The sequence below is a fragment of the Haemaphysalis longicornis genome, unplaced genomic scaffold (genome assembly GCF_048455015.1).
Source record: "Haemaphysalis longicornis isolate Haplotype H1 unplaced genomic scaffold, Haemaphysalis longicornis Haplotype H1 scaffold_5, whole genome shotgun sequence".
Lineage (NCBI taxonomy): Eukaryota > Metazoa > Arthropoda > Arachnida > Ixodida > Ixodidae > Haemaphysalis > Haemaphysalis longicornis.
In genome coordinates this window covers 66,918,442-66,942,546 of record NW_027526385.1, presented here as the reverse complement: position 1 = coordinate 66,942,546, position 24,105 = coordinate 66,918,442, and the positions used below count along the sequence as shown (strand labels likewise).

The window sequence follows — 24,105 nt, the reverse complement described above, 5'->3', positions numbered from 1 at the left end:
GGACGGCGAGGACTGCGGTCCTTCAGCACAGTTCTTCAGCGCAGTCCTCGTTGTCCTCTCTGTCCTTGTCTCCCTTTCTCTGCAATGCTTTTTTTCTCCGATTGCATACAAGAGAAATGGTTACAAGAAACACTATATCACAAAGGGCAGCTTTTTTGAGTCCCTAGAGTAAATTCTACACTACTTAGAAGAGACATGATAGAAAAGGGGCCCTATATGAAAGACCTTGCTGAAAACTGCCCTGAAGGTGAAGCTTGGACCTGCACCCTAGAGACCGCAAAGGTTCCAGAACCTTTTTGAAGAGTTTGCGTCTGTAAATGAGGACCTTGTGTGCTCTGAGAAACTTACAAATAATGTGATCCTTACGCAAGTAAATGGTTCCCTAAAGGATGAACCAAAGGAGGAGGACAATGAGGATATGGCGGGGCAGCAAGTGTCAGCACTGATAAACCAACAAACATCAAAGAGCACTTTAATGGTGCTGTGAGAACAGGAAGGTTTGCAAAGCGAAGTGGCTTACCTAAAAAAAGTTGGGAAGGAAGCTAATACAATCTACACTCCCTGAAACTACTGCGCGTGACTTATTTAAGGGGGGGACACTGGTCTTAAAACAATTTCTTTTAATTTCCAAGCAAACTGTGTGAAACTAGTCAGGCTTGCTGTTTTTTTCCCCACTGATTTCAAACATGCCATTATTTTTTTAGAGAGTCAATTAGTTCCCAAGATAATTAGAGATAATTAGCCATTTTTGGAGGAACAATAGACAGAACAGTGTTGGTCATAAAACTGTAATCTTTGTGTTTTCCAATACTATGAACCATGGTGAATGCAACAATTGAACCGTTTTTTTTAATGCATAGCTTGTAACTAATTTTACAGCTCATTAAACTTTGGTGTTTGAAATGGGTGTTCGAAATGGTTTCTTGCCGCTGCTGCTGCCAAAGTTTAATGCGCTGTAAAATTAGTTCAAAGCGATGCATCAAAAACCGCTTCGATTGTTGCATTCACCAGGGTTCATAGTATTGGAAAACACAAAGATTACAGTTTTATGACCAACACTGTTCTGTCTATTGTTCCTTCAAAAATGGCTTATTATCTTCACTAATCTCAAGAACTAATTGACCAACCAAAAAACAATGGCATGTTTGAAATCAGTGGGGAAAAAACAGCAAGACTGACAAGTTTCAGAGAGTTCACTTTCAAATTAAAAGTTGTTTTAAGAACAGTGTTCCCCCTTAAGCCACAATAAGCATTTTCTTGTCGACCTGTTTAAAAACGCTTTGATGCTGATGTATAGCAAAGTGTGATCGAGTCATTTCCACAATGTTTTTTAGAATTTCGGGGTTATAAGGGACCTTGGTTACAAAAGACATGTTTCCTGGGTCCCCTGAGTGTCTCTTGTAACGAGGTGTCACTGTACTGACCGGCGCCTAGCCTGTGGGTGTCCACCGACGACGCAGTCGACCCGCTGGTGATGGACACCGTGTCGGAGCCGCTAGCGTCGTTGTCCTCGTCCACATCCTCGTAGTCCGAGTCGCTGCCGTCCTGGGCCGGGGGCTGGGCGTCCTTGTTGTTCTCGGCACTCATGGCCAGCGTGTCGCCGTGGCTGGCCACAGGGGCGGCGGGAGGCTGGTGGTTGGCGCTCTCGCCCTCGGGTCCCTGCGGCTGGGAGCAGCAAATCGGTTATGGCCGCGCGGCAGTGGGCCAGTGCGAAACAGGGTTGAAGTTCTAACCAGGAGAGAACCATAGAACAATTGGAGGCCGAGCCAGTTTGTAGGTTAGTTTGTGACAGGGTGGAGGCATGAAAACTGGCAGCCAGGCCAGTTTACTTTGCAGGCTAGTTTGTAACAGAACTGAAGTTCTCTTCAGAACGACAATTGGTAGCCAGGCTAGTTTGTGGGCTCCAGGGTGAAGGCATGAAAACTGGCAGCCAGGCCAGTTTGCAAGCTAGTTTGTGGGCTAGTTCGTACCAGGGTGGAGACATAAAAAATGGCAGCCAGGCCAGTTTGCATGCTAGTTTGTAACAGAATTGAAGTTCTATTCAAAACAACTGGTAGCCGGGCTAGTTTGTGGGCTAGTTCGTACCAGGGTAGAGGCATAAAAACTGGTAGCCAGGCCAGTTTACAGGCTAGTTTATAACAGAATTGAAGTTCTATTCAAAACGACAATTAATAGCTGGGCTAGTTTGCAGGCTAGTTTGTAACAGAATTTAAGTTCTATTCAGAACGACAATTGGTAGCCAGGCTAGTTTGTGGGCTCCAGGGTGAAGGCATGAAAATTTGCAGCCAGGCCAGTTTGCAAGCTAGTTTGTAACAGAACTGAAGTTCTATTCAGGCCGACAATTGATAGCCGGGCTAGTTTGTGGGCTAGTTCGTTCCAGGGTAGAGGCATGAAAACTGGCAGCCAGGCCAGTTTGCAGGCTAGTTTGTACCAGGGTTAGAGTTGTAACCAGGCCAGTTCTAACTTGTGCGAGCCAATCAAAAACTGGTAGATGGGCCAGCTTGTGGGCTAATTTGTAACCAGCTTTTATTTATTATTATTTTGAAGTTTTATTTGGCAAGAGGGGCATACAAAAAGTGATGGCCGGGCCAGTCTGTAACTGTTGGGGGTCATATCAAAACTGGTAGCAGAGTCAATAAATGGGCTAGTTTGTAACAAATTGGAAGTTATAAATGGTGGGAGTTAACACAAAAACCGGTAGCCAGGCTAGTTTGTGGCCTAGTTCATAACAGGACTGAAGCTTTAAAAGGTGGTAGCAATACGAAAACTGGTAGCTGGGACAGTATGTGCGCTAGTTCATAGCAGGGTTAAAGTTCTGTTGGTAGACATATGAAAACCGGTAGCCAGGACAGTTAATGAAAGGGATGAAGCTCTAATGGGTGTCAGAGCCACACAAAAATTGATAACTGGGCTAGTTGGTAACTGGATTACAAAGCCCAAGGCTGTGGGTGCAAACGTGGCTGCAGCGGCAGTTCTGATGGTACATCTCAACCAATTCACCAGCATAAATGTATTAAACACAACGACCACTATCTTCTATGACAATTCCAACGACCTACTTTGCCTCGGTTCAAGCACAATAAAACCGCCAATGGAGGCTTCTCACCACACACTCGGCGGGCAGAGGGGGGCTGTACTTGGAGGCACACTGGCGCTTCCACTCCTCGAGGCTGCAGATGTTGTCGGTGGCCTTGAGGGTGTAGTAGTTGCGGTCACCTATCTGCAGGGCACACCGCTCAAAGATGTTGATCATCTTCACCCTGCAAGCAAGAAGAAACTTGAGAAGATAGGAATCCGTGAACCCAAACCATCAGCACTGATCGATTTTAGTCATAGAATTTAACGATTAACTTCCACAACCTCCAGGTATCAATAAAGGTGTTCCACAGGGTTCAATTTTGGCTCCAATATTATTTAAATACAAAATAACAACCTCCCTAAATGCCTAAATTTTGGCTACAGCTTGTTATACACAAATGATACGACCATTTACGCTCACACTAAATCAGCAAACAGCGTAGTTAACCAAATATAACTGTTTACAGGAGTTCACCACACAGTTCCTGTATAACTTCCAAACCTCCTCCTGTATTGCATACGAACAATAATTTTAAATTGAAATAAAAAAAAGTACAAGGCTGTATTTATGGACACTGAAAGCCCACTGATTGATTGATTGTGGGGTTTAACGCGCCAACGCTTCACAGGCGATGCGGCACACCATAGTGGAGGGCTCCGGAATAATTTTGACCATCTGGGGATTTTTAAAGGGACACTGAAGTGATATGTAAACATTGCGGGATTACTTGCGCAAATTGTAGTCCGGAGTCCCCAGGCCATGTTTCGACCACCCTGGGCGCGTTTACGCCATTTTATTTAGTAGAAAAATAATTTCGAAAATGCTGTCCTCCTCTCTTTACGCTCACCCATTTTCTGCGGCGTTTTCGTGTGACGTCAGGAGGGGATAAGCTGGCAATTGGCCGCGCTACTGCACGGCTCCCCGGCCTTCAGACAGAGTCAGTCGGCCCAGCGTTTCGTCCGCCGGCCGCCGACGGGTCGTCGCAATTCGTTCGCTCAGTTGAAACGAAGCCAGGACACGTTTGTGAATGGTAGAATTTGCCTTTCTTTACTTGTTAGTTTGTACACTGTATCTAGCTCCAAGTCAAGGTCGCTTCACACAAGCGCTGCACAAGCGCACATGCGACGCTTCGCTGACTGGTATGCCAGTAGGAAAATATAAGTCCTCTTGAAGGCGGGAGAAGAGTCAGCGAAGTCAATATAGGTACTAAGGAAATAAAATCAACTGATATTTTTACCGTACAGCGTAAAACTAGGGTGCGGGAAGCACCTTTTTGCGCTGGGCGAACAAGAACAGCGGTCAGCAGCACGACTACACATCTGCGAACGCTTTCCGTCTACGAAATGCAATTGCTAGACGTGAGCTACTGTGGAAACTTGGGCGACGCTTACTGCACGAACGCAATACAACAAATAGTCACCTAAGCTGCTTGAAATGTCAAAACTAAAGTGTAAACTGGTTGTACATTATATACCCTATATAACCGGTCCTGGCCGAGCTGGCTTCGTGGCCGAGCGGTCTGGGTTGCTAGGTGTGCCACGGCAAGTATTTTGCAAGTCACGAGTTCGAATCCCCGCGGGTACGTGCTTTTTTTTTTGTAAGTTAACTTTTTCGTTTTCCGCCGATGTTTTCTATATTGAGTTCACCTTTTTTTGGGCCGCAACGTTCATGGCTCCACGAACTAGTTCACAAAACGCGCGCAGGCTGGCACTGGCGTGCTAGCGAGTTCTCGTTGGCGTGCTGTTGCCATAAGCACCGACTGCTTGCAGGCAGTGGGCACAGGCCAGAATGAACAGACCCTTGGCCTGGTGCGAACACGCTTTTTACGACACAGGCATGAGGGAGGCAAGCTCCAAATATGGGGGAAAAGCGCATGACATTTGGGCGTCTGCGGGTACGCGGAGGGCGTTCATGCACTGCTTAGGTTTCGGCTAGTGAATGCTACGATTCTAATCCGTCCTAGGAGGCTTATCTTTATGCATTTTTACAGCTGACAACATGGCAGAAGCGCGGTACGATGATTACTGAGTTTTTGAGAATACCCATCCAACAACGCCAACGGTTATGTTTTACAGAACCGAAACCGAAACTTGTTTGGTTGCTCACCTTGGGCATCGTCCAATCACGGTGCGGCTCCTCCTAACGTCACAGCTTTAGTTAGTGCGGCCGCCGCAAACCGCGCATGGTAGTTTTTCTTCTTTCGCGCTTTGTAAAATAATTACCGATTTGTCAACCGAATAAACGATGAAAAGTGTGCTAATTTGAGCCAGTCTACGCAGTGCAAGCAAAAACGGGAGCTTGACAAATTCACTTCAGTGTCCCTTTAACGTGCGTTGAAATTTCGTACACATGGGCGTTTTTGCTTTTCACCTTAATCAGCAAAGCGGCCGCCGCGGCCAGGAATCGAACCCGCGTTCTCGTGCTCAGCAGCACAACGCCTTAGCCACTGGGCAGTGAAGCTTTCCGCAGAGGAAGCGATCCCGCAATGAAACAGGCAGACAAGTCAGTGATAAATCCGACTTATGAAATTAATTTTTCCGTTCCGGAGTCCATCAATGCACATTTCCAAAGTAGTCTTCTCTAGTGCCAATTATACTAAATTGGGGACTAAAGGGGTAATGACACCAATTCCTGGCAGGCATATTGTATTACAAAGTTTGCTTTCTTTACTAGACAGAACACCCTAGCTGAAATGTGAATGGCCTGTGACTGGTGGGATATACTTAATTTGATCTCGCTTATCGGGCCAACGGAACAGGATGCAAAGCAGCGCACAGCACGTGGATATCAGTGTGGCATCCCACGAGCGGCCCGGCGAGCACCAACTAGGCATAACTATACAAGCATAACCGCTCCCCAGAAAGGCATTCTTGCGAAAAAGAGCCGATATTGTGCCCTGAAATGGCTCTAGAAGTCACCATCAGGACGTTTATTGAAAGCGGCCATCAAATATTTTCTGCAATGATAGGACTGAATGCACTCGGACAGCTCAGCCGCTCAGCTCTGGCAACAGGGCGGTTGAAACAACTCCTGCAAAGGCCTCTGCAGTGTTTTGAGGTCATACTACTGTGGAAGCGATGGAAACCGAAACTGACGATTTTCAGGCCATTCTATGTAAATAAATTATCGCGTGCTCAAGTATTTAAAAGTGTTGTTTTGGGTTTGATTAAGCGTGGATAAAAGTCATACAAAAAAAAGGGACATGAAAATTTGGTGTCAGTACTCCTTTAACAGAACTGTTTCCATCGCCAACTACTATTGGGTTGCCATTAAAGGAAAATACAAGTTTGGTTCGTTAAAAAAACTGTTTTGTCCCGATAATAACACCAATTTAATCGCAATCTCGCAACAAATAATGGAGATATTAAAAAAAAACACATGAAGCCGTGCGACTCCCTGGCCCCTTTCCAGCAATTTTTCTATGATGTCATGCAATTTTGTGCAAATGGCAGCAACTGACTGAAATCATCGATTGATTGATTGATTGAATGATTGACTGATTGATTGTGGGGGTTAAACGCGACGACGCGACAAAGGCGGTAAGGCACACCGTAGTGGAGGGCTCCGAATTAATTTTGACCACCTGGGGATCTTTAATGTGCACCGCTGACCGAAATGATCCCAAGACACGACTGAACGATCATAGTGGGACCTCTCGTCCCGTTTGATCGCATCAATTCAAGCACGCAGTTAAAACACACTGAAAATTACATTTTCAGTGCTGGCCCGCATGACTTCACTTTTGGCCAAACACGTCACGCAAAATTCGAAAACTTTTGCTACATTCCTTGCATTCTCTTGGTTAAAAAAAAAAAAAAAAACACACCTTTGTGGCATGAATGGAGCTGAGCGAGCTTGTAAAGCCCAGTTCCTTTACATTAAACAAAGTTTTGCCTTCATGAGCCCTTTAGAAAGGGTAAATCGAAATGCACCCAAAAACACTAAAATCTCGTTACAAGAGACTCTGTTACAGGAGACACTTGGTTATAAGAGACATTTGAATGAAAGCGGTTTGGTTGGTTTTCCTATGTTCGCCATGTTAGAAAGATTGCATACACGAGACCTTGGTTGCAAGAGATATGTATCCCGGTTCCTTTGAGTGTCTCTTGTAACGAGATTTTGCTGTATAGTGCCGTGCCAGAAGTAAAACTATTAGTTCAAGACGTCATCTTAGCCGACCCCTGCGCAAATATAGACTCTTAAACGTGAGGGTTGGTAGGGAAGGAAGGTTTTAGTGGTGTGCTCACCTGTCGAGCGCCTCTCCCTCGATGACGTACTTGATGAGCTCGTCGCTCTGGTTGTTAGCATTGGACGCGTCTTGGAAGGCCTTGCACACACCTTGAACAAACAGGTACACCACCTTCACCTGCAGAGGGAAAACAACGGGGGAAAAGTTGGCTTCATGAAGGGCGACCCATGTTGCTTGAGGAGAGACCTAACGACATGTGCAACTCAGAGGCTGGAAGTCTCTAGTTGCCGAGGAAAAAAAAACACACAACGCTTGAGCGAAGACATTAAAGTGGCGAGGCAGACAAAATACAAGTTTGTTTTATTCGAAAGATTTCATGTTTCATAGTGTCCCCAGCGCTTGTCTGGAAGCAAACGATGCTTTATTCACTGAGAAATTAATTCTCCCAACAAATTGTGCGTTTTCATGACGTCTACAATGACATCACAAGAACCGCTCTGCGGCCTACTGCAGAGCCTCGTTTACCGTTAGTCAACCTAGATGGCACCACCATACCGTGGTAAGCCATTTTCTGCCTTTGCTTTGTTTTTGGCCGTATTTGTACCTGGCCATTTGCCATTTTTGTGTTGTCAGGCGTTCTGGAAAGTTCCTGCTCTTGTTAATGTAACTAGCGGGGGCAAGAAAAGGCCCAAGGGGACATCTAAAAACTGCTTGCGCACAAGGCCCTGCTAGTTACGTTGAGACGAGGAACTTCCCGGAACGGCTCTGACAACACAAAAATGACGTTGGCAGGTTGAACATTCAGCGCAGTGCAATGGCCGGCCACTGTGATAAAGCTGGCCACAAGATTGACTTGGACTATGGGAAGGGGGGAAGGGGGGGGGAAAGCTAGAGAACAAGATGGAGAGTAAGAGCGAGCGATAGAGAGAGAGAGAGAGAGAGAGAGAGAGAGAGAGCAGGAGAGCGAGAAAGATAGAGAGCAAGGTTGCCAGCGAAACCAATTACTCAGGAAGAGTAACCAAATACTCCTCAAATCCTGGCACATACGAGGGAACCGGCAAAGCCTAAATAGATCCCTAGGAGCCCTTCCCACCATCTACGCCCACGGCCTCAGAAGCGCATAAGCAAGATACGAGTAAAAAGAAAAAGAAGACACCTTATATAACTGCCGCTTCTTGTCTTACGCAGTCACCCCTGATGAAGGAGCCAAGTAGGCCCCGAAACGTTGGGGCTCCTTCCAATAAACGCCCTTGGTTGGTGTATTTGCCTCTTCCTCAAGAATCACACTATGCTCGGGTACAGCCCAGGAACAACAAACAACGAAAGGTGCCTCTGCGCCTTTCACAGCGGCTGGCTGTTCTTCTGTGCGGCACCAAGAGCGCATTACTGCGAGTAATTTGAGCACAGCGCAAGCCGTTTCCACCCACGACTGTTTGAACTCAATGTGCTTATAAGCTACTGCAGCGACGATAAACAAACTATGTGAGAAAAAGCATACGATGTCGCACGTTAAGCGCAAACTCCTTCCAAAATGCGGACGCGCTTGGAACATCCGGGTCAGCCGCTTCAGTGGAGTGTCACACGACACAAGTTATTGCCGTTTTTAACTTGTACCCTAGTATGGGCCCCATGCTAGCTCAACCAGCCATCATCTTCCTGTGACAAGCATCCCCAGTTACTATGGGAGGGGGGGGGGGGAGGGAGAGAAAGCTAGAGAACAAGATAGAGAGCGAGAGCGAGCGATAGAGAGAGAGAGATAAAGAGTGAGAGACAGAAAAGAGACAGAGCAGGAGAGCGAGAGATAAAGAGCAAGAGAGGGGAGAGAGAGAGAGCAAGAGAGTGAGAGAGAGGAGAGCGAGAGAGATAGAGAGCAAGAGAGAGAGAGAGAGAAGGAGAGCAAGAGAGGGGAGATATATCATCATCATCACCACCAGCCTATCTACGCCCACTGCAGGGCAAAGGCCTCTCCCATTATTCTCCAATTACCTCGGTCCTGTGCCAACTGTGACCAATTTATCCCCGCAAACTTCTTGATCTCATCTGCCCATCTAACTTTCTGCCGCCCCCTGCAATGCTTGCCTTCTCTAGGGATCCACTCTGTTACCCTTAATGACCAGCGGTTATCTTGCCTTCGCATTACATGCCCTGCCCTCATCCATTTCTTCTTAATTTCTACTAATATGTCTTTAACACCAGTTTGCTCCCTGACTCACTCCGCTCTCCTTGTCCCTTAATGTTACACCTATCATTTTCCTCTCCATTGCCCTCTGAGTAGTTCTCAATTTAAGTTGAACCCTCTTAGTGAGCCTCCAAGTTTCTGCCCCGTAGGTGAGTACCGGTAAGATGCAGCTGTCATACACTTTCTTCTTCAGTGACAATGGTAGGCTGCTATTCATTACCTGAGAATGTCTGCCATATGCACCCCACCCCATTCTAATCCTTCTAATTATCTCTCCCTCATGGTTGGGATCTGGGGTCACAACTTGGCCTAAGTAGATATATTCGCTTACCACTTCCACTGCCTCGCCACCTATCTCAAACTGCTGTGCTGTCCCGAGGTTATTGATCATTACTTTAGTTTTCTGCATATTAATTTTCAGGCCCACGGTTCTACTCTGTTCGCCCAGTGCGGAAAGCATGCTTTGCAATTCGTCCTCCGGGTTACTCGGCAAGGCAACGTCATCAGCAAATCTGAGGTTACTGAGGTATTCTCCATTAACCCTTACTCCCACCTGTTCCCAATCCAACGTTCTGAAAACTTCTTGTAAGCATGCTGTGAATAACATTGGAGAGATTGTGTCTCCTTGTCTGACACCCTTCCTTATAGGTATTTTACTGCTCTCCCTATGGAGGATGATGGTAGCTGTAGACCCATTGTAGATATCCTCTAGTATTTTTACATAATGCTCATCTACCCCCTGGTTCCGTAATGCCTGAATGACTGGTAGGGTTTCGACCGAGTCAAATGCTTTCTCATAATCTATGAAGGCTAAATATAGGGGTTCAGTATACTCAGCGCACTTCTCTATCAGCTGATTGATCGTGTGAATATGGTCCATTGTTGAATAACCTTGAATAACCTTTACGGAACCCGGCTTGTTCTTTATATATATATATATATATAGAGAGAGAGAGAGAGAGAGAGAGAGAGAGAGAGATACCACTCACGTCCTCCACAGTGACATGCACGTGCTTGTGTGGGCGGCTGAGCAGGGCGGTCGTCTCCTTGGTGCAGTTGAGCCAGCGAGCTGCCTCGAAGCACCGCATCGGCCCGCACAGCTTCTGGCCCTTGTAGAAGCCCTCGTCCTTGAACTCCGAGGACTGGCGACACAGAGAAGGTGAACAAGAGAGCGTGAAAAACTGTTGAAACTGCAATTGTGGGGCTTAACTCGCTGAAGCTGCACCTTAGCCATGTAAGTGCACCCTCAAAGAAAGTTCAAATTCAAATGGGGTTTAACGCAAAGCCACACCTTCGCTATGAAGCGCACCGTGAAAGTTAAATTGTTCAAATTCAAACTGTGGGATTTAACAGCCACAGCTGGGCTATGCTGCGGCTGAACTACGAAGTGTGCCATGAAGAAAGCTAAAACCGTTCAAACTAAAATTATGGGGGTTTCAAACTCCAAAGGTACACCTGGGCCATGAGGTGTGCTATTAGTGCAGTGCTCCAGATTAATGTAGACTGCCTTAGGAACCGTTAACATGCACCAAAATATCGACACACTTCTGCTTTTGCCTCCACCCAAGAAGTGGCCACCGCAGTCGGGATCTAATCTGCGTCCAAAGCTCAGCAGCACAACGCCTTAGCCACTGCGCCACCGCGGCTCAGTGCAACAGGATGTAAAGCTGGTAGACTTTGCGGTTACTCATCTTAACCATCGAACGCAAAAGTAACAAAAGATGCAAAAAAAAAGTCTGCACAGAATCACTGCACACTGCAAAAATCACTGCACAGAACGTAATTAAGGGGGATGATGGTATCTTGGCAAAATCTTCCCAATTTGGGAGGCATGCAGGTTGCAGTGTGCTTATCACACATAAGAAATAAGTTTTTCCCGCAGAACAAACTGTTTAGGCCTTTAAGGGTACAAAAAAGTGATGATAAACGACATGAAGGAAAAAAAAGCTTACCGGTAGCCTTCGATCCAGGACATCATCCAGATCTAAAGCATCATCCTCTTGTAGGACGCACCTGAAACAGCGTTTGTGTGTGAACGTAACTGTTTGTGTGTGAACGTAACTGTAAACATCTGCTCGTTTGAAAACCAACCCCAAGCCGTTTATGAACCTTAAGATTCCTTTTGGTCAATCCCAGCCTTCAATTTTCACCAGGTTGCTTGGCGATTGCTTGCTTTCAAGTTGTTAAATTTATGAGGCAGAAGTGCTCCCCGAATAAAAATTTTTTTTTTAACGTCAGTTACAATGCCGAATAGATATGACCAGAACTATTACTGTACTGTGGCAACGTTAGTACAACATAATAGTGCAGCAGCCTTTAGTGGACACACCACCTTTCATTTTGAAAACTTAAAAAAAAAGAAAAATATCAGTTCCATTAAAAACTTCAACAAGCCCACTTCTTTGTGTTTCATTAATGGCACCTGAAGACGCACGATGTGCAGCTGTGAGCTACCGTATTTTCGCGTGTATAACCTGCCCCTGCATATAATCCACACCCCCACTTTCAGCCCACCGGAAAGGAAAAGAAAATCCTCGCGTATTGCCCGCACATTTGATACAGGAAAGGCTGCACCAAAGCTACTGCTCAAACAACACATCACACACTATGGAGACAGAAAAAAGCATACATTTAGCAAGTAGAATACACTGACTGCAATGCGAAAGTCACAATTCACCCATAAAATTAGGTTGTTAGAGTCCGCTCATCCTTGTTTTTTTCTTCCTTGTCCTTGGCATGTTTTGCACAATCGCTGCCATGGATGCCTTAGTCAGTGTTACTGCGTAGGAGCTTCACGGCACAATGCGCATTGCTGTGAAGCTGCACTAAAGAAAAAACCCAGCGTATTATCCGCACCCCTACTTTGCCACTGAAGTTTTCACATTTTCGGTATGGGTTATGCGCGCAAAAATATGGTAATCATACAGCACATTGTGGCAATGGGGTCATAAAGTACTGAGCTGTCCAAAAAGCAATACCGTAAGAGGTTATAAGCAATGCCTTTCTCTTTTACTTTCCTCCTCCTGATTATCAGTGATACACGGTGCTTTGATATTATATATTTTCTGCTCTCAGAGATGAGATAGGTTAAAGGAGCCGTGAAGACAAAGTACAAGTTTGGTTTATTCAGTTGACTGCTTTGTTCCAATAACAATGACACTGTATTCATTGCAAAACTTAAAAAGATAAGGCAATTGCAGTAAGACTTCTGGTTACGTTCGATTAAACTATCTAATAGCTAAAGTACAGTTAAGTATATTTTTGGTTAAGTATATTTTGGTACTGGCCTCTATTGCCTCACTCCTGCCTATCACTGCATCGCAAAATTTGAAACTTCTTCAGCATTTCTCACACTTTACTGGTTAAAAAAATATCTTTCACAGCTGGAATGGGGTTGAGTGAGGTCCCAAAGGCTAATTCTTTCAAGAAAATTCATGGTGCCCTCGAAGAGACGGACAACCGATTTTTTGGAGTACACACTCTCTATCCCAAATGAAAGGGCATCATTTGAAACACCTTGAAGTGAAACGGTTTTCCTGATAGGGCCCTACAACGTTTGAAAGCGGAATTTCTAGATCTGCCAGCCGCACGCAGGCTGCCAGAACGAATGCTGGCAACCACGAAGTGAGCCAATGCTTAACATACTTTTAACTGTACACGGAATGAAAAAAGGTATTTTGAAACTTGTTCCCAGCTAAAACAATAATAAAGTGCAGTCTTTCCTATTCCCTTATGCTGTTTTTATTCGGGCGTTGAAACCGATGGAGTAGTTTGTATACGAATGGCAGTGTCATGTTTAGACACTAAATGGCGAAACCTTTCAGATTTCAGTAATTTTAGTGCCAAACTAAAATTATTTCAGCCGCTTTATTCAGAAATTCCATGTGGTTACCCCAGTATATAAAATTCTGGCTGTCATATGAGTTTGATGACATGCACTCCACAAAAATCGGTTGTCTGTCCTTTTAAGGGGGCACATGGGTCTTTGGGACAACAAAATTGACCTAAAAAAAGCATTTTCTTAGGTATCACTTTTTTCTTAGTTTGCAGTTTTTCCACCGAAAAGTTGGTACTTGAACAGTACCACGTACTTATAAAATCCGTACAGGACCCATTTAAATAAAAAAAAGAAAAACCAAATTTTCCATAATTTCCTCCTTTTTTGCCGCGAGCGATGTTACAGCGGTAGGAAATTCTCGAGGGGTACATCCCAGCATGTAGAGCAGCTAGAAAAAAATTTTTTTTTTTGCACCGTGAAGCTGAATGTTGAAACCATTCAATAAGAGAAGCAGATTTTGCATTTTATGTTTCAATACTTGTTTAATTAGCATTATTTTTAATTTGTTGGCAGGAGTACTTAAACCTACATGTCAGAATTGATGTAAACTTGTATGTGATTGCAAAGCAAAAACACTGCTTCCCACATTTCATTCTCCACAACTTCGGGTATCTATTCATGCCTTGCTGGTAAGTTTTTGTTGATTAGTATTTTTTTGTTGTCAAGAACAATCAGGAAAGACCTCAGAAACTGAATGTCTTACATCAAAACCAATTAGATATTTGAAATCAGCTAAGAAAAATAGAGTTTATCAAGATTGGCTGGAAAGCAAGAAAAAAAAAAAAGTTCCTAAGACAAGTGCACACCCTTAAAGGAGCCATGAAGATGAAGACAAAGTACAAGTTTGTTTTATTCGAAATATTTGGTGTTTTATATTGCCCCTAGTGCTTGTCCGGCAGCAAATGATAGGTGATTCACTAAAAAATTAATCAATTTATGTCAAAATTTTGATTCCCCCGCCAAATCCTGTGTTTCGTGAGGTGGTATGCGATGACGTCAGAAAAGCAGGCCTTGAAGTGAACGCGAACGCAGCACTAGGCATCTAGCAAACTACAGAGCCTTGCTTACCGTCAGGCCTCCCAGATGGCGCTACCGTACTGCGGCTGACATTTGCCTGCCTTTGGTTTGTTCTTGACCGTATTTGCGCCTGGCTTGTTTTTATTACAGTAGAAAGAACTCGTGTCGTGAAACATGGGGTATACTCAACAAACAGGGTCACGTAAGAAAATGTCGCTTACGCTAATCTTCTTGTGTCGCGTCAGGCAACCCGAAAGCACCATACTGCTGTGCAGCTATGACAAGCCAAGTGTGCGCAGTACCAACATCAGCACGCTCTGGTACTTCAATGTTTACATGCACTTTTGTAGCTTCCATGCTTACCCCACATGCTTACTTTTATAAAACGAATATATGCTTTACATTTAAGCGAAAATATCTCGTGAAGGAAGATTATGAGCTCTGCATAACTTGCATTTGCTTTTGCCGGCCTCCGCCAATCGTAGAGCTGCCTGGTATGACATCATAGGTTCTGTTGCAGGAAATGAGCTAGTGAGTTGCATGGCCAATGCTGTTTTTCCTGATTATGAAGCTTATTTGAGCGAAGTTTACGTTAAAAGTGCTGTTAGTGTGATTCTAACGAGGCATTCTTTTGAATGAACCAAAGTCAGTTTTTTGTCTTCATGGCTCCTTTAGGGGGCACACTGTCTTAACTTTTTTTTTTGCTTTCCAACCACCTTTGACAAAGCTTCATGGGCTTGTTCAGTTTTTTGCTGATTTCAAATACCTAATTATGTAGTTTTGTTGTGAGGTAACTAGTTTCCGAGTTCATTAAAAATTTTCCGTGATTGTTCTTGAGAACAATAGGAAAAGGCTATTCAACAAAAGATTACCAGCAGGGCCTGAATGGATACTAGAGTTGCGGAGACTGACATGTGGGAAGCAGATTTTTTTTTGTTTTGCAAGCACGTACATGTTTACATCAATTCTAACTTCGAGGTTTGAACTACTGCTAAACAATTAAATAGAGCGCTAATTAGACAACTACTGAAACACAAAATGCAAAATTCTTCCCATACTGCATGGTTTAAATATTCAGCTTCCCAGTGCAGAAGAAATTATCTTCCTAGCTGCACTAAATGCTGCGATGTACCTCTCAAGACTTTCGTACCACTGCGATACCACTCGTGGCAAAAAAGTGGGGAATTATGGGAAAAATTGTTACTACGTCTTTGTTGAAATTGGGTCTCTATGGCTTTTATAAGTACCTAGTATTGTTCCACGTACGAAATTTTCAGAGGAAAAACTGCAAAAATCAAGAGAAAAGTGATACCGAAAAATTTTTTTGGGGTGGCAATTTTTCGCTCCCAAAGACCCGTGTTTCCCCCTTTAAGTCAGAGCAGTCACGATAAGGTTTCCTGGCAAAAGGGGGTGCACTTACTTGGACCCATCGGGAAAGAGGAGAGTGAGCTCAGTCTTGACGCTCTGCACAATGCCGACCCAGGAGTCGAGGTATATGGCCACGTCTTGGCTGAACCTCTGCGCAACAAACAGGCCGTCAGGAAGGGGGAGGGAGGGTACTTGACAAGCGCAATGCCGCACGCAGGCCCACACTTCATTTAACCCTCAACAAAAGTTGCACCATTACAACCACGTTCGTAACGTAGTTTCATAATAATACACTACAGGAAAATCTGGCCGCAGGATCTACGGGACCCGCGTTTCAACAAGTGTGCTGCCATGCACCGTGGAGAACGTGTCCCACCGCTACTTAGCACGACCCGCCAACAAGCTGAAAAGCTGGTTGTGGCTGCATAAACTGTAAATATTGTTCTTAAGAGGCCAGTTAAAGTTATTTTAGTGGTATAAAAGTATAGCCAACCAAAAACTATAGGAAATTTTTAAAAGTTTCTTCTAGCCTAATCACGAAAAAAAGAATGTTGTCCGCATTGTTACCTTTGTCATTACTGGCCAGCCACACAAACGCATGTTGCAAGCCAAGCCAAGTACAAAAGGAACACCACCAGCTGCTATGACAGGGCCCGTGACGGCACGCTACGGCAACGACACATTCCCCTCTAGTGTGTGTGTGTGTGTGTGTGTGTGTGTGTGTGTGTGTGTATATATATATATATATATATATATATATATATATATATATGTATTAGTTTGAAACAGTACATCAGTTTCTCTTGTGTGTTTGACTAGAACAAATGGGCGGACGAACAGACATCGAAATAAGCTGGAACAGCACACAGAGCAAAACATCCCCAAAACAGTTTTCTAAAATGTGCTGAAAACAAAAGCGACAACCCTGCACAAGGTTACTGAAAGTTTTCCCCTGCTATGCGCTGCAATCAAGCACTGCAACTTCTCTAAAATGCGAGACGCTAGCCGATACATCCAGTAAAAACATAAGCGCATAGTGCAGAAAAAATATTTCACATCCTCTGTTATTTCCATAAATAAATAAAGAAATCACCACTGGCCAGCTTCCCCTACACAATATGCATCATCTAAAAATGATAATTCTCAGAAGTTAGACTTCCTCTTTGAGGAACTAATGATCTCTCTTTTTCTCCTGCCCAGAACAGTTTGTGAATCCTGAAATTTCTCGCACCATAAAAAATTCTATGGGAGAAAAAAAAAAAAAGCTACGCCAGCACATTTCTAGGCAGTCCGGAATGACATAAAAGAGACGTTAAATATTGCCCTCAGTTCTAAACTGTTGTGCGTACTAAATCAACAGAACAACCTTTATAGACCAGCTACCAACATAATTCATCTCGACCCTCTTCATTTTAATAAGCAGCGACCAACCACAAGGTTTACGCAACTCCGAACAACCCTGGGCCGGTTTGCTCGTCCCATACGTTCCCGATTGAGTTCCCGCTTACGAATAAGACGCCATTAAGTCGAAGTCGGCCACGGCAAACAAACTGGTTGACAGAAAACCAGACGGAAACGCTACTTTAACTGAGCGTTTATCAGTTTCGGGCAACCGACTTATTACCTAGACAGTGCTGAAGTCGTAGTTGAGAACTTATTTCCACACTTATCGTGCTCAGGCAAACGGGCCCTAATGTCATGTTTCAAAGAGTTCGACCCCACCACTACCTGATCTCCGTGTTTTACCGTGGGTACAAATTAAGCTCAGTGGCAAGCCAGTGCTGTTTTTGCCGACGTTTCTCAACACAACTTCAGTGAAGCCGATGGCCCCCCTTGAAGAAAGCTTGATGCAGCATTGCAACAGAGTGACAGCCAACGTACTGGAGTGCAGAGCTTTCCGGTCCTTTGGTGAAAGACAATGACAGCAGCAGTAGCCTTGAAACAATGGCATTGGCCTATAAACAATGGCGAGTGGGCAGCGCTCTGTGCTCTGACAGTCCATACCTCCCTGATCAATACCTCCACATATATCTGACGAAAAACACTAGTACAACTGCAATCAGTTCTGAGAAGGAAGGAAGGGAGGAAGGAATGAATGTGAGAGGGCTCACTGTGCTCAGAATTTGACAAGGAAAGTTCCTTCACTTTGACACAATATACAGGGTGTACCAGCTATCATGCACCAAGATTTAAAAAGAAGAGGAATGGCCTTACTCGAAGAAAGCCTAGTGCATAATGTTTCCAGCACAGTGGAGTAGATGTCAGTAATTTTTTCGTCAGACTGAGTTAATTGTAATTAATTAGCTAACTTGAGAAGTACTGTCCTAATGATTAAAGCTTTAATGACGCATTCGTAGGCACTTCCGAGAGGCGTCTAACTGCGATATTTTCAGCGACGAACTAACGGCATACTCATAAAATCCCCACGAAATATGAAAAGTACCACATCAAGGTGAGGTATTTTAGAGAGAGAGAGAGAGAGAGAGAGAGAGAGAGAGAGAGATAATACTGTGGTCAAACAAGGGAGAACACTTCGGACGAGGTAGCAGCCTCAGTCCGGTGCCAAAAATTCGACAAGACTTGCCTTCGTGCGTGTGTACATCTGTTGTGTGTGTGTGCGCACACACACACACGCACACACAATAGAAATGTATACAAAAAAACTGCCATGCAGGGTTTTCGTTACAGCGTTATTATGTTAGCAGTCTGTCGATCTGATACCATTACAAGGGTGGCAGCCTAATATCATGTGACAGTTCATCTGATAACTAATGCTAACTAAATGACCCATTGATTAGTGTATGGCTCAGTGTAGTTCCTGTGCTACTAAAGCCCTACAATGACAACATGAAAGCCTGTTTGTTAAAGAAGTTTGATTGACTGATTGATTGTAGGGTTTGATGCACTGACGCAATGCAGGCGATGAGGCGCGCCGTAGTGGAGGGCTCCGGATTGATTTTGACCACCTGGGGATCTTTAACGTGCGCCGAAATCTCGCACACACCGGCATTTTTCATTTTTCACCTCCATCAGAAAAGCTGCCGCCGCGGCCGGTAATTGAACTCGCGACCTTGTGCTCAGCAGCGCAACGCCTTAGCCCCTGAGCCACGCGGCAGGTTGTTAAAGAAGTTACTCTAGAGGAACATTTCATAGGCCTTCTTGGCATATTTAGGCGTCCAGATCTTAGCAAATTGTTGAAAGCAGAATTCATCAATCAACAGCATCAGATAACAAAAATAACTCCCTCCCACAATATTTGAGACATCTGGCCTTGGCCAAGGTGATTTTCTCCCCCAACAGTTATTCCCGGCGGAGGCAATCGCCAAGGAGAGGCAAGAACTTTTGTGAATTCTTACACATTTGGCATGAACACAACTCACAAAGAAACGCAATTCACTCCGATAGTTTCGTGGTCACCATGAATCGAAAGGGCCACGAAGGCAAAATACAAGTTTTTTTTTTGTTCAGTCAGGAGACTTCCAACCAACACCTCAGCTAGATACTTAGCAAAACAGATGAAGCCGTGGCGACTAATCGACCACTCTCTGGCCAGGTTGTGATGTCTAATCTAACGCCAAGAAACATGACCGTAAAGTTCTGACAGATTGCCCTCCCCTGAAACATCGCACACACACCATTTAGGGCTGAAATATTCAATTTACTAAAAGACCCCAAGGATCGACCCCACTCTAAAATCGATGGCTTTTAGTGCCGATGAGTGAACAAAATAAACGTGAATGATCTATTCAGTGTTGATGCGGTCACTTATGTGTCCTTTCCGTACTTGATTTGAAAGTTCGCCAAACTTGTATTTTTTTTATATCTCCGCAGTTTTGGTTGGCCCTGTGGCAACTTTTTTGTGGTTTTTCCCACCTGACCTGGCAGTTCGCCCGATTTGTATTTCTCACTTGATATTTCTGTACTTTGGGTGAGCGTTCTTTTGAAACAGTACTGTATGAATTTGTATAGATGCACCCTAGTTCCATTCAACCATACCAGGAAAGACATTTTTTTATAACCGAAAAAATTGAAGAAACATCGACAAGCTTTCAAATTTTACGCTACAGTGACGTGTTTTGGATAGGAGTGAAGTAATGTGGTCCAACAGTAAAAACAGTTCTTAGTGTATTAACTGCCCTTTAGCATTCAAGTGATACAATCAAATGGGACCAGAGGAGGAGGAAAAACTTTATTCGACTAAAGAGCTGGTAGGTGGGCGGGGTCCTTAGTTCAGGACTCCATTGGTTCTACCTGCCGTCTTCGGCCTTTCAGTCAGCCATAACTGCCTATTCGGGTCAGGCCCCACTAAGATTGCCTGGCCATGTTTCTCGGTGGTGGCTTAAGTCCATGGCCGCCAATCGGACATACAAGTTTCTGCGACGTCGTAGAAAAGTTGCTCAAAAGTGGCTGGGGAATCGCCACTGCTTCCTGTTTTTTTTAATTAATATTGATTTTTTGTTTAATGCCTGTGACAAAATTGTAATCACTGTTATCGGGACAGAGAGCAGTCTCTTTAGTAAACCAAACTTCTATTTTATCTTTATGGCTCCTTTAATGCTACAATTGAGTCAAATGATGTATTAAGTCAGTTTTTTTTTTGTTTTTGTTAAGGCCAGTTTTTTTTTGTTTTAATAAAAAAAAGATTACGTATTTTGCCTCCATGGTCCCTTAAACTGCTCAACAAGACGAAAAATAGAATACAGTATCGCACTGACTGGGCCAAGTACAGCTGGAAAATGATTAAGGTACGAGCAAGCTTTATTGAACCACTAGCTAGCAGCCGGAGCTTCAAGGAAGTCGAGGTTTGTCCCGCCAAGCTGGCTCTGTCAGACAGTGCACCCGACTGACTTGTGCGCCAAGCGCTGCTTTTCTTTCTTTCTTCCGGGCACGCCCACATGCGGAGCATCCCTAACGTGGTAATTGTGCTCATGCGAAGAGGACCGTCCCAATCACTGCAGTCGCGTCCATCAACGTATACTCACAATCACGCAAAAAGTACATCAGTACATCAGGGAGCCGTCTATAGCCCTACCCAAAAGAGAAATAAACTATCTACAGGAAGCATACACGGTTAGCAACTTTTTTTCGTAGCTTAGTTCACCTTTTGCCGTGGTTTTGCTCGCAACTCACGACTGACCGAACCAAAAACAAATCGAGTTCTGAATCAGTGCCGGTGTGCCACTTCCTTATTTCACCCTCCGTTCACTGTGCTGTCGATGCACAAGCGTATGTCAACTTGACTGGCCTCCAAGACCTATTTGCAGGGTCCATATATATACCCACGACATGATGACTAATCCAGTTCCTCCCCTCGGCAGAAACGTAATCCAGCAGGAATCAAGTAAGAGGAGGAAGAGGAGGAGGAGGAGGAGGGATTGAGTAACCCCTTACCACACCCACTCGTACCTCCACCACTATTACACGGGGTGATGTTTCATTCCCAGAGAGCTCCACGCCCGGGACCTCCAGTGCAATGCAGAACAATAAATTAAACGTGTTGATACGCCATGCACTGCCCCTGAATCGACAAAATAGATACCAGGCCACCCTTACTTATGAAAAAAAAAAAAAAAGCATAGAATTGACCTAAGAGAACATTTTGCAGTAAAGAAAAATTTCTGGTCCCGGCAACAAATATTAGCACTGCCGGGGCTCGAACCCAGGCCGTTTGCGTCAAAACCCTCAATTCTACCACTTAGCTATTGAAGCCAAGCAATCGGGTTGCTTTAGCAGTTGCTCAAAAGAACACGAAGAGTGTTTCAAGCGAGCCACTAGATGGCACTGGTGCATACAGGAAGCAACGAGCTTGTACCTATTAGGGAACGGAAGGTCTCACCCCGTGGGGCCTTCTCCCCCCAAACCTCACCTCTGCATTGCGGTCACTTTTTCATCCCTACAGATATGACCACACGCAGAACTATTTTGCGCATTTTTCTGACAAGGTGGTCAGTCTCTAATGTCGGAGGCGTCGCCCACAAACTCATCAGCCAATCTCAAGTGTGCATTATAAGTCCTCTAACATTTGCACAGTCAGGCGCACTTTACTCATTACGATCCTCACGTCAGCTCGGAAAAGGGGTGCTCTTCTATCCTTGCCAAAGAGTGCTCACCACACGCCTCACACCAGCCTACCTCAATCTGCACGAACCCAACAGACATCATTCCTAGCAACTACAGAGCCCAGTGCAAAGCTTACAGCATTTTGTAGTCATTAATCTAAAACACGTTTGTTTTAAAGGGGCCGTGCAGACAAAATACAAGTTTGTTTTACTCGAACGATTTCGTGTTTTATATTGCCCCCGTGCTTGTATGGAAGCAAACGATACTGTATTCACTGTGAAATTAATTAATTCAAGTTAAAATTTTTATTCTCCTGCTAAATAGCGTGTTTTAATGACATCTGAAATGACATCACAATAACAGGTCTTCAAGATAAACTGGGTATGCTGCGGAGACTTGTTTACTGATAGTCAACCTAGATGGCGCCACCATACCGCAGCGGGCCGTTTTCTGCCCACGCTCTGTTTTTGACCGTATTTGTACCTGGCTTGTTTTCGTTCTGGGAGAAAATAATCGTTTCGTGAAACATCGTGTTCGCTCAACAAATATGGTCTCATAAGACGCCATCGCTTACGCCAATAGTCCATTACCGTCTGAGACAACCCCAAAGAGCCACAGTGCAGTGCAGCTAAAACAAGCATAGTGCGTGCATCGGTACTTCTACGTTTACATGCACTCCCGTATTTTCCATTGTTTATCCAACCATTCTTACTGCAATAAAAAAGAGTGTGCCATTAATTTTAGCGCAATTAGCTCGTTCGGCAAGCTTATAAGCTCTGCCTAATTTGCATTTGCCGGCCTCAGCCAATCGCAGAGCTGGCGCATATGACATCATAGGTTCTGTTGCGGGAAATGAGCTAGTGGATCGCATGGCCATTTCCTTGTTTCCTAAGTATATAGCTTATATGAAGGAAGTTAACATTAAGAATGGTGTCATTATGATTCTAACCAGGCGATCTTTCAAACAAGCCAAACTTGTGTTTTGTCTGCATGGCCCTTTTAAGGCCTGCCCATACTTTTTTTTTTTTTTTTTGTCACGGCTGAGGTAACTTCCTCTTTGCAAAGCTGTAAACGTAGTAGGCGCGGCTTCAAGTTACGCTTGGTTAGATTCATTCGTTAGCGTGCGCGTAACGCTAAGTGGCGCAAACGGCCTTGTCGGCAAGGAATGCGTCATTGCGTGATCAAGTTTCTAACATCACTGCAGTTTCCCAGTTTCACACTCTGCTAGGTCGTCACATTTGCTTCACAACGTGCCCGAATTCACTGCTGTCTAGAGGCTTTTCGCGGCAGCTGACTTTCGTTCCAGCCAGCAAAACGCTGACGTAACCATACGGACGTAACCATATCCGAGGTGCAGATCTGAGTAGCCAAAGACTGTGAGGGAAAATAAAGAACGGGTTCACGGATAGGTAGAGGACTCACCTCGAGAGCTTTGAGATCGACACTGTTTACGTTGTTTATGACGCAGTTGGTGCCCAGGACCTGGATAGCGGCGTTAATCTCGGTGTTGCGGCAGTAACCCAGTTGCGTGTCTTTACCCTTGACCACTTTCCTCACGACGTCGCCCGGCATCAGGGAGCGATCGTGGAGTCTGACCTGCGTTCGAAATGATCCTTTAGCGCACACAAGCAACGCCTCCTCGTCGGCTAAGACGATTTCGGGTATCGCAACACATCTAACGACGCCAGTGAGGCACCATTTGACAGGTTCCACGCGGGTCGCGTCGGAACCTCACAAGCCCTCTTCCGGCCCCGCCATCGGGTCAGTGGGGATTTAGGCCGGACTCAAACCTCGCGATTGCGCTCGAAAAGCGGGCGAAGAGGCAAAGCCGTAGCGAACGCACGGCGCGTTTACCTTCCTTTCCGAAAGAACTTCCTCGCGGCCCTTGGGGTGCCATGCGACTCGGACGTGGCCTCTTTTCATGCGGTCCCATTGCGGCACATTTGCGGCCACTTCGTCCTCGTCCTCACTGGTGACGTACTCGGCGTTCTCGAGCACCAGGCCGAACTCGATACGTCCTTTGCGAGTGATGCGGTAGACGGAATCTTCGTCGAAGAATTTACAATTCGATGCCATATTCGACCGTCTGCGCTGGTCGAACGCGCAGAGTCTCGCCGATTCTCGACGGGGCTCGCGCTTGGCGCGTTGCCCCGGCAACAGCGGCACCGCACAATCGCGAGGTCCGCCTGTCGGTGACAGTGCGCTTTGACATGAGCGCGCGCGTTTGCGTAATAAGCAGACGACCCGAAACAAAATATTTACGTAATCATCGTATGAAAAATTAAGGTGCGAGGTGAACGACAGGTAAGTGTGAGTGGTGGAGCTGCGGCTAAATTTGCCTTCAGTCTTCAGTGGCGCAACGAACTGAGCGTGAC

General features: G+C 45.1%; 1 protein-coding gene across 2 annotated transcripts in view; it reads right to left on the bottom strand.

Annotated features, from left to right (window-relative positions):
- Positions 1 to 23,853, bottom strand: part of LOC144138364 ((E3-independent) E2 ubiquitin-conjugating enzyme UBE2O) — a 65,150-nt gene extending 41,297 nt beyond the window's left edge. Inside the window, exons 1-8 of one of the 2 annotated variants that reach the window (XM_077670610.1) lie at positions 23,585 to 23,853; positions 23,153 to 23,326; positions 15,723 to 15,820; positions 11,400 to 11,460; positions 10,437 to 10,589; positions 7,327 to 7,445; positions 3,107 to 3,260; positions 1,425 to 1,665 (exon numbers count right to left, since the gene is read on the bottom strand). In XM_077670610.1, the coding sequence (XP_077526736.1) occupies positions 1,425 to 1,665; positions 3,107 to 3,260; positions 7,327 to 7,445; positions 10,437 to 10,589; positions 11,400 to 11,460; positions 15,723 to 15,820; positions 23,153 to 23,326; positions 23,585 to 23,806 (1,222 nt within the window). In that variant the 5' untranslated portion in view covers positions 23,807 to 23,853. The remainder of the gene's footprint in view (positions 1 to 1,424; positions 1,666 to 3,106; positions 3,261 to 7,326; positions 7,446 to 10,436; positions 10,590 to 11,399; positions 11,461 to 15,722; positions 15,821 to 23,152; positions 23,327 to 23,584) is intronic. The other variant, XM_077670611.1, reaches the window with a different exon arrangement.
- Between the last annotated feature and the right edge of the window lie 252 nt (positions 23,854 to 24,105).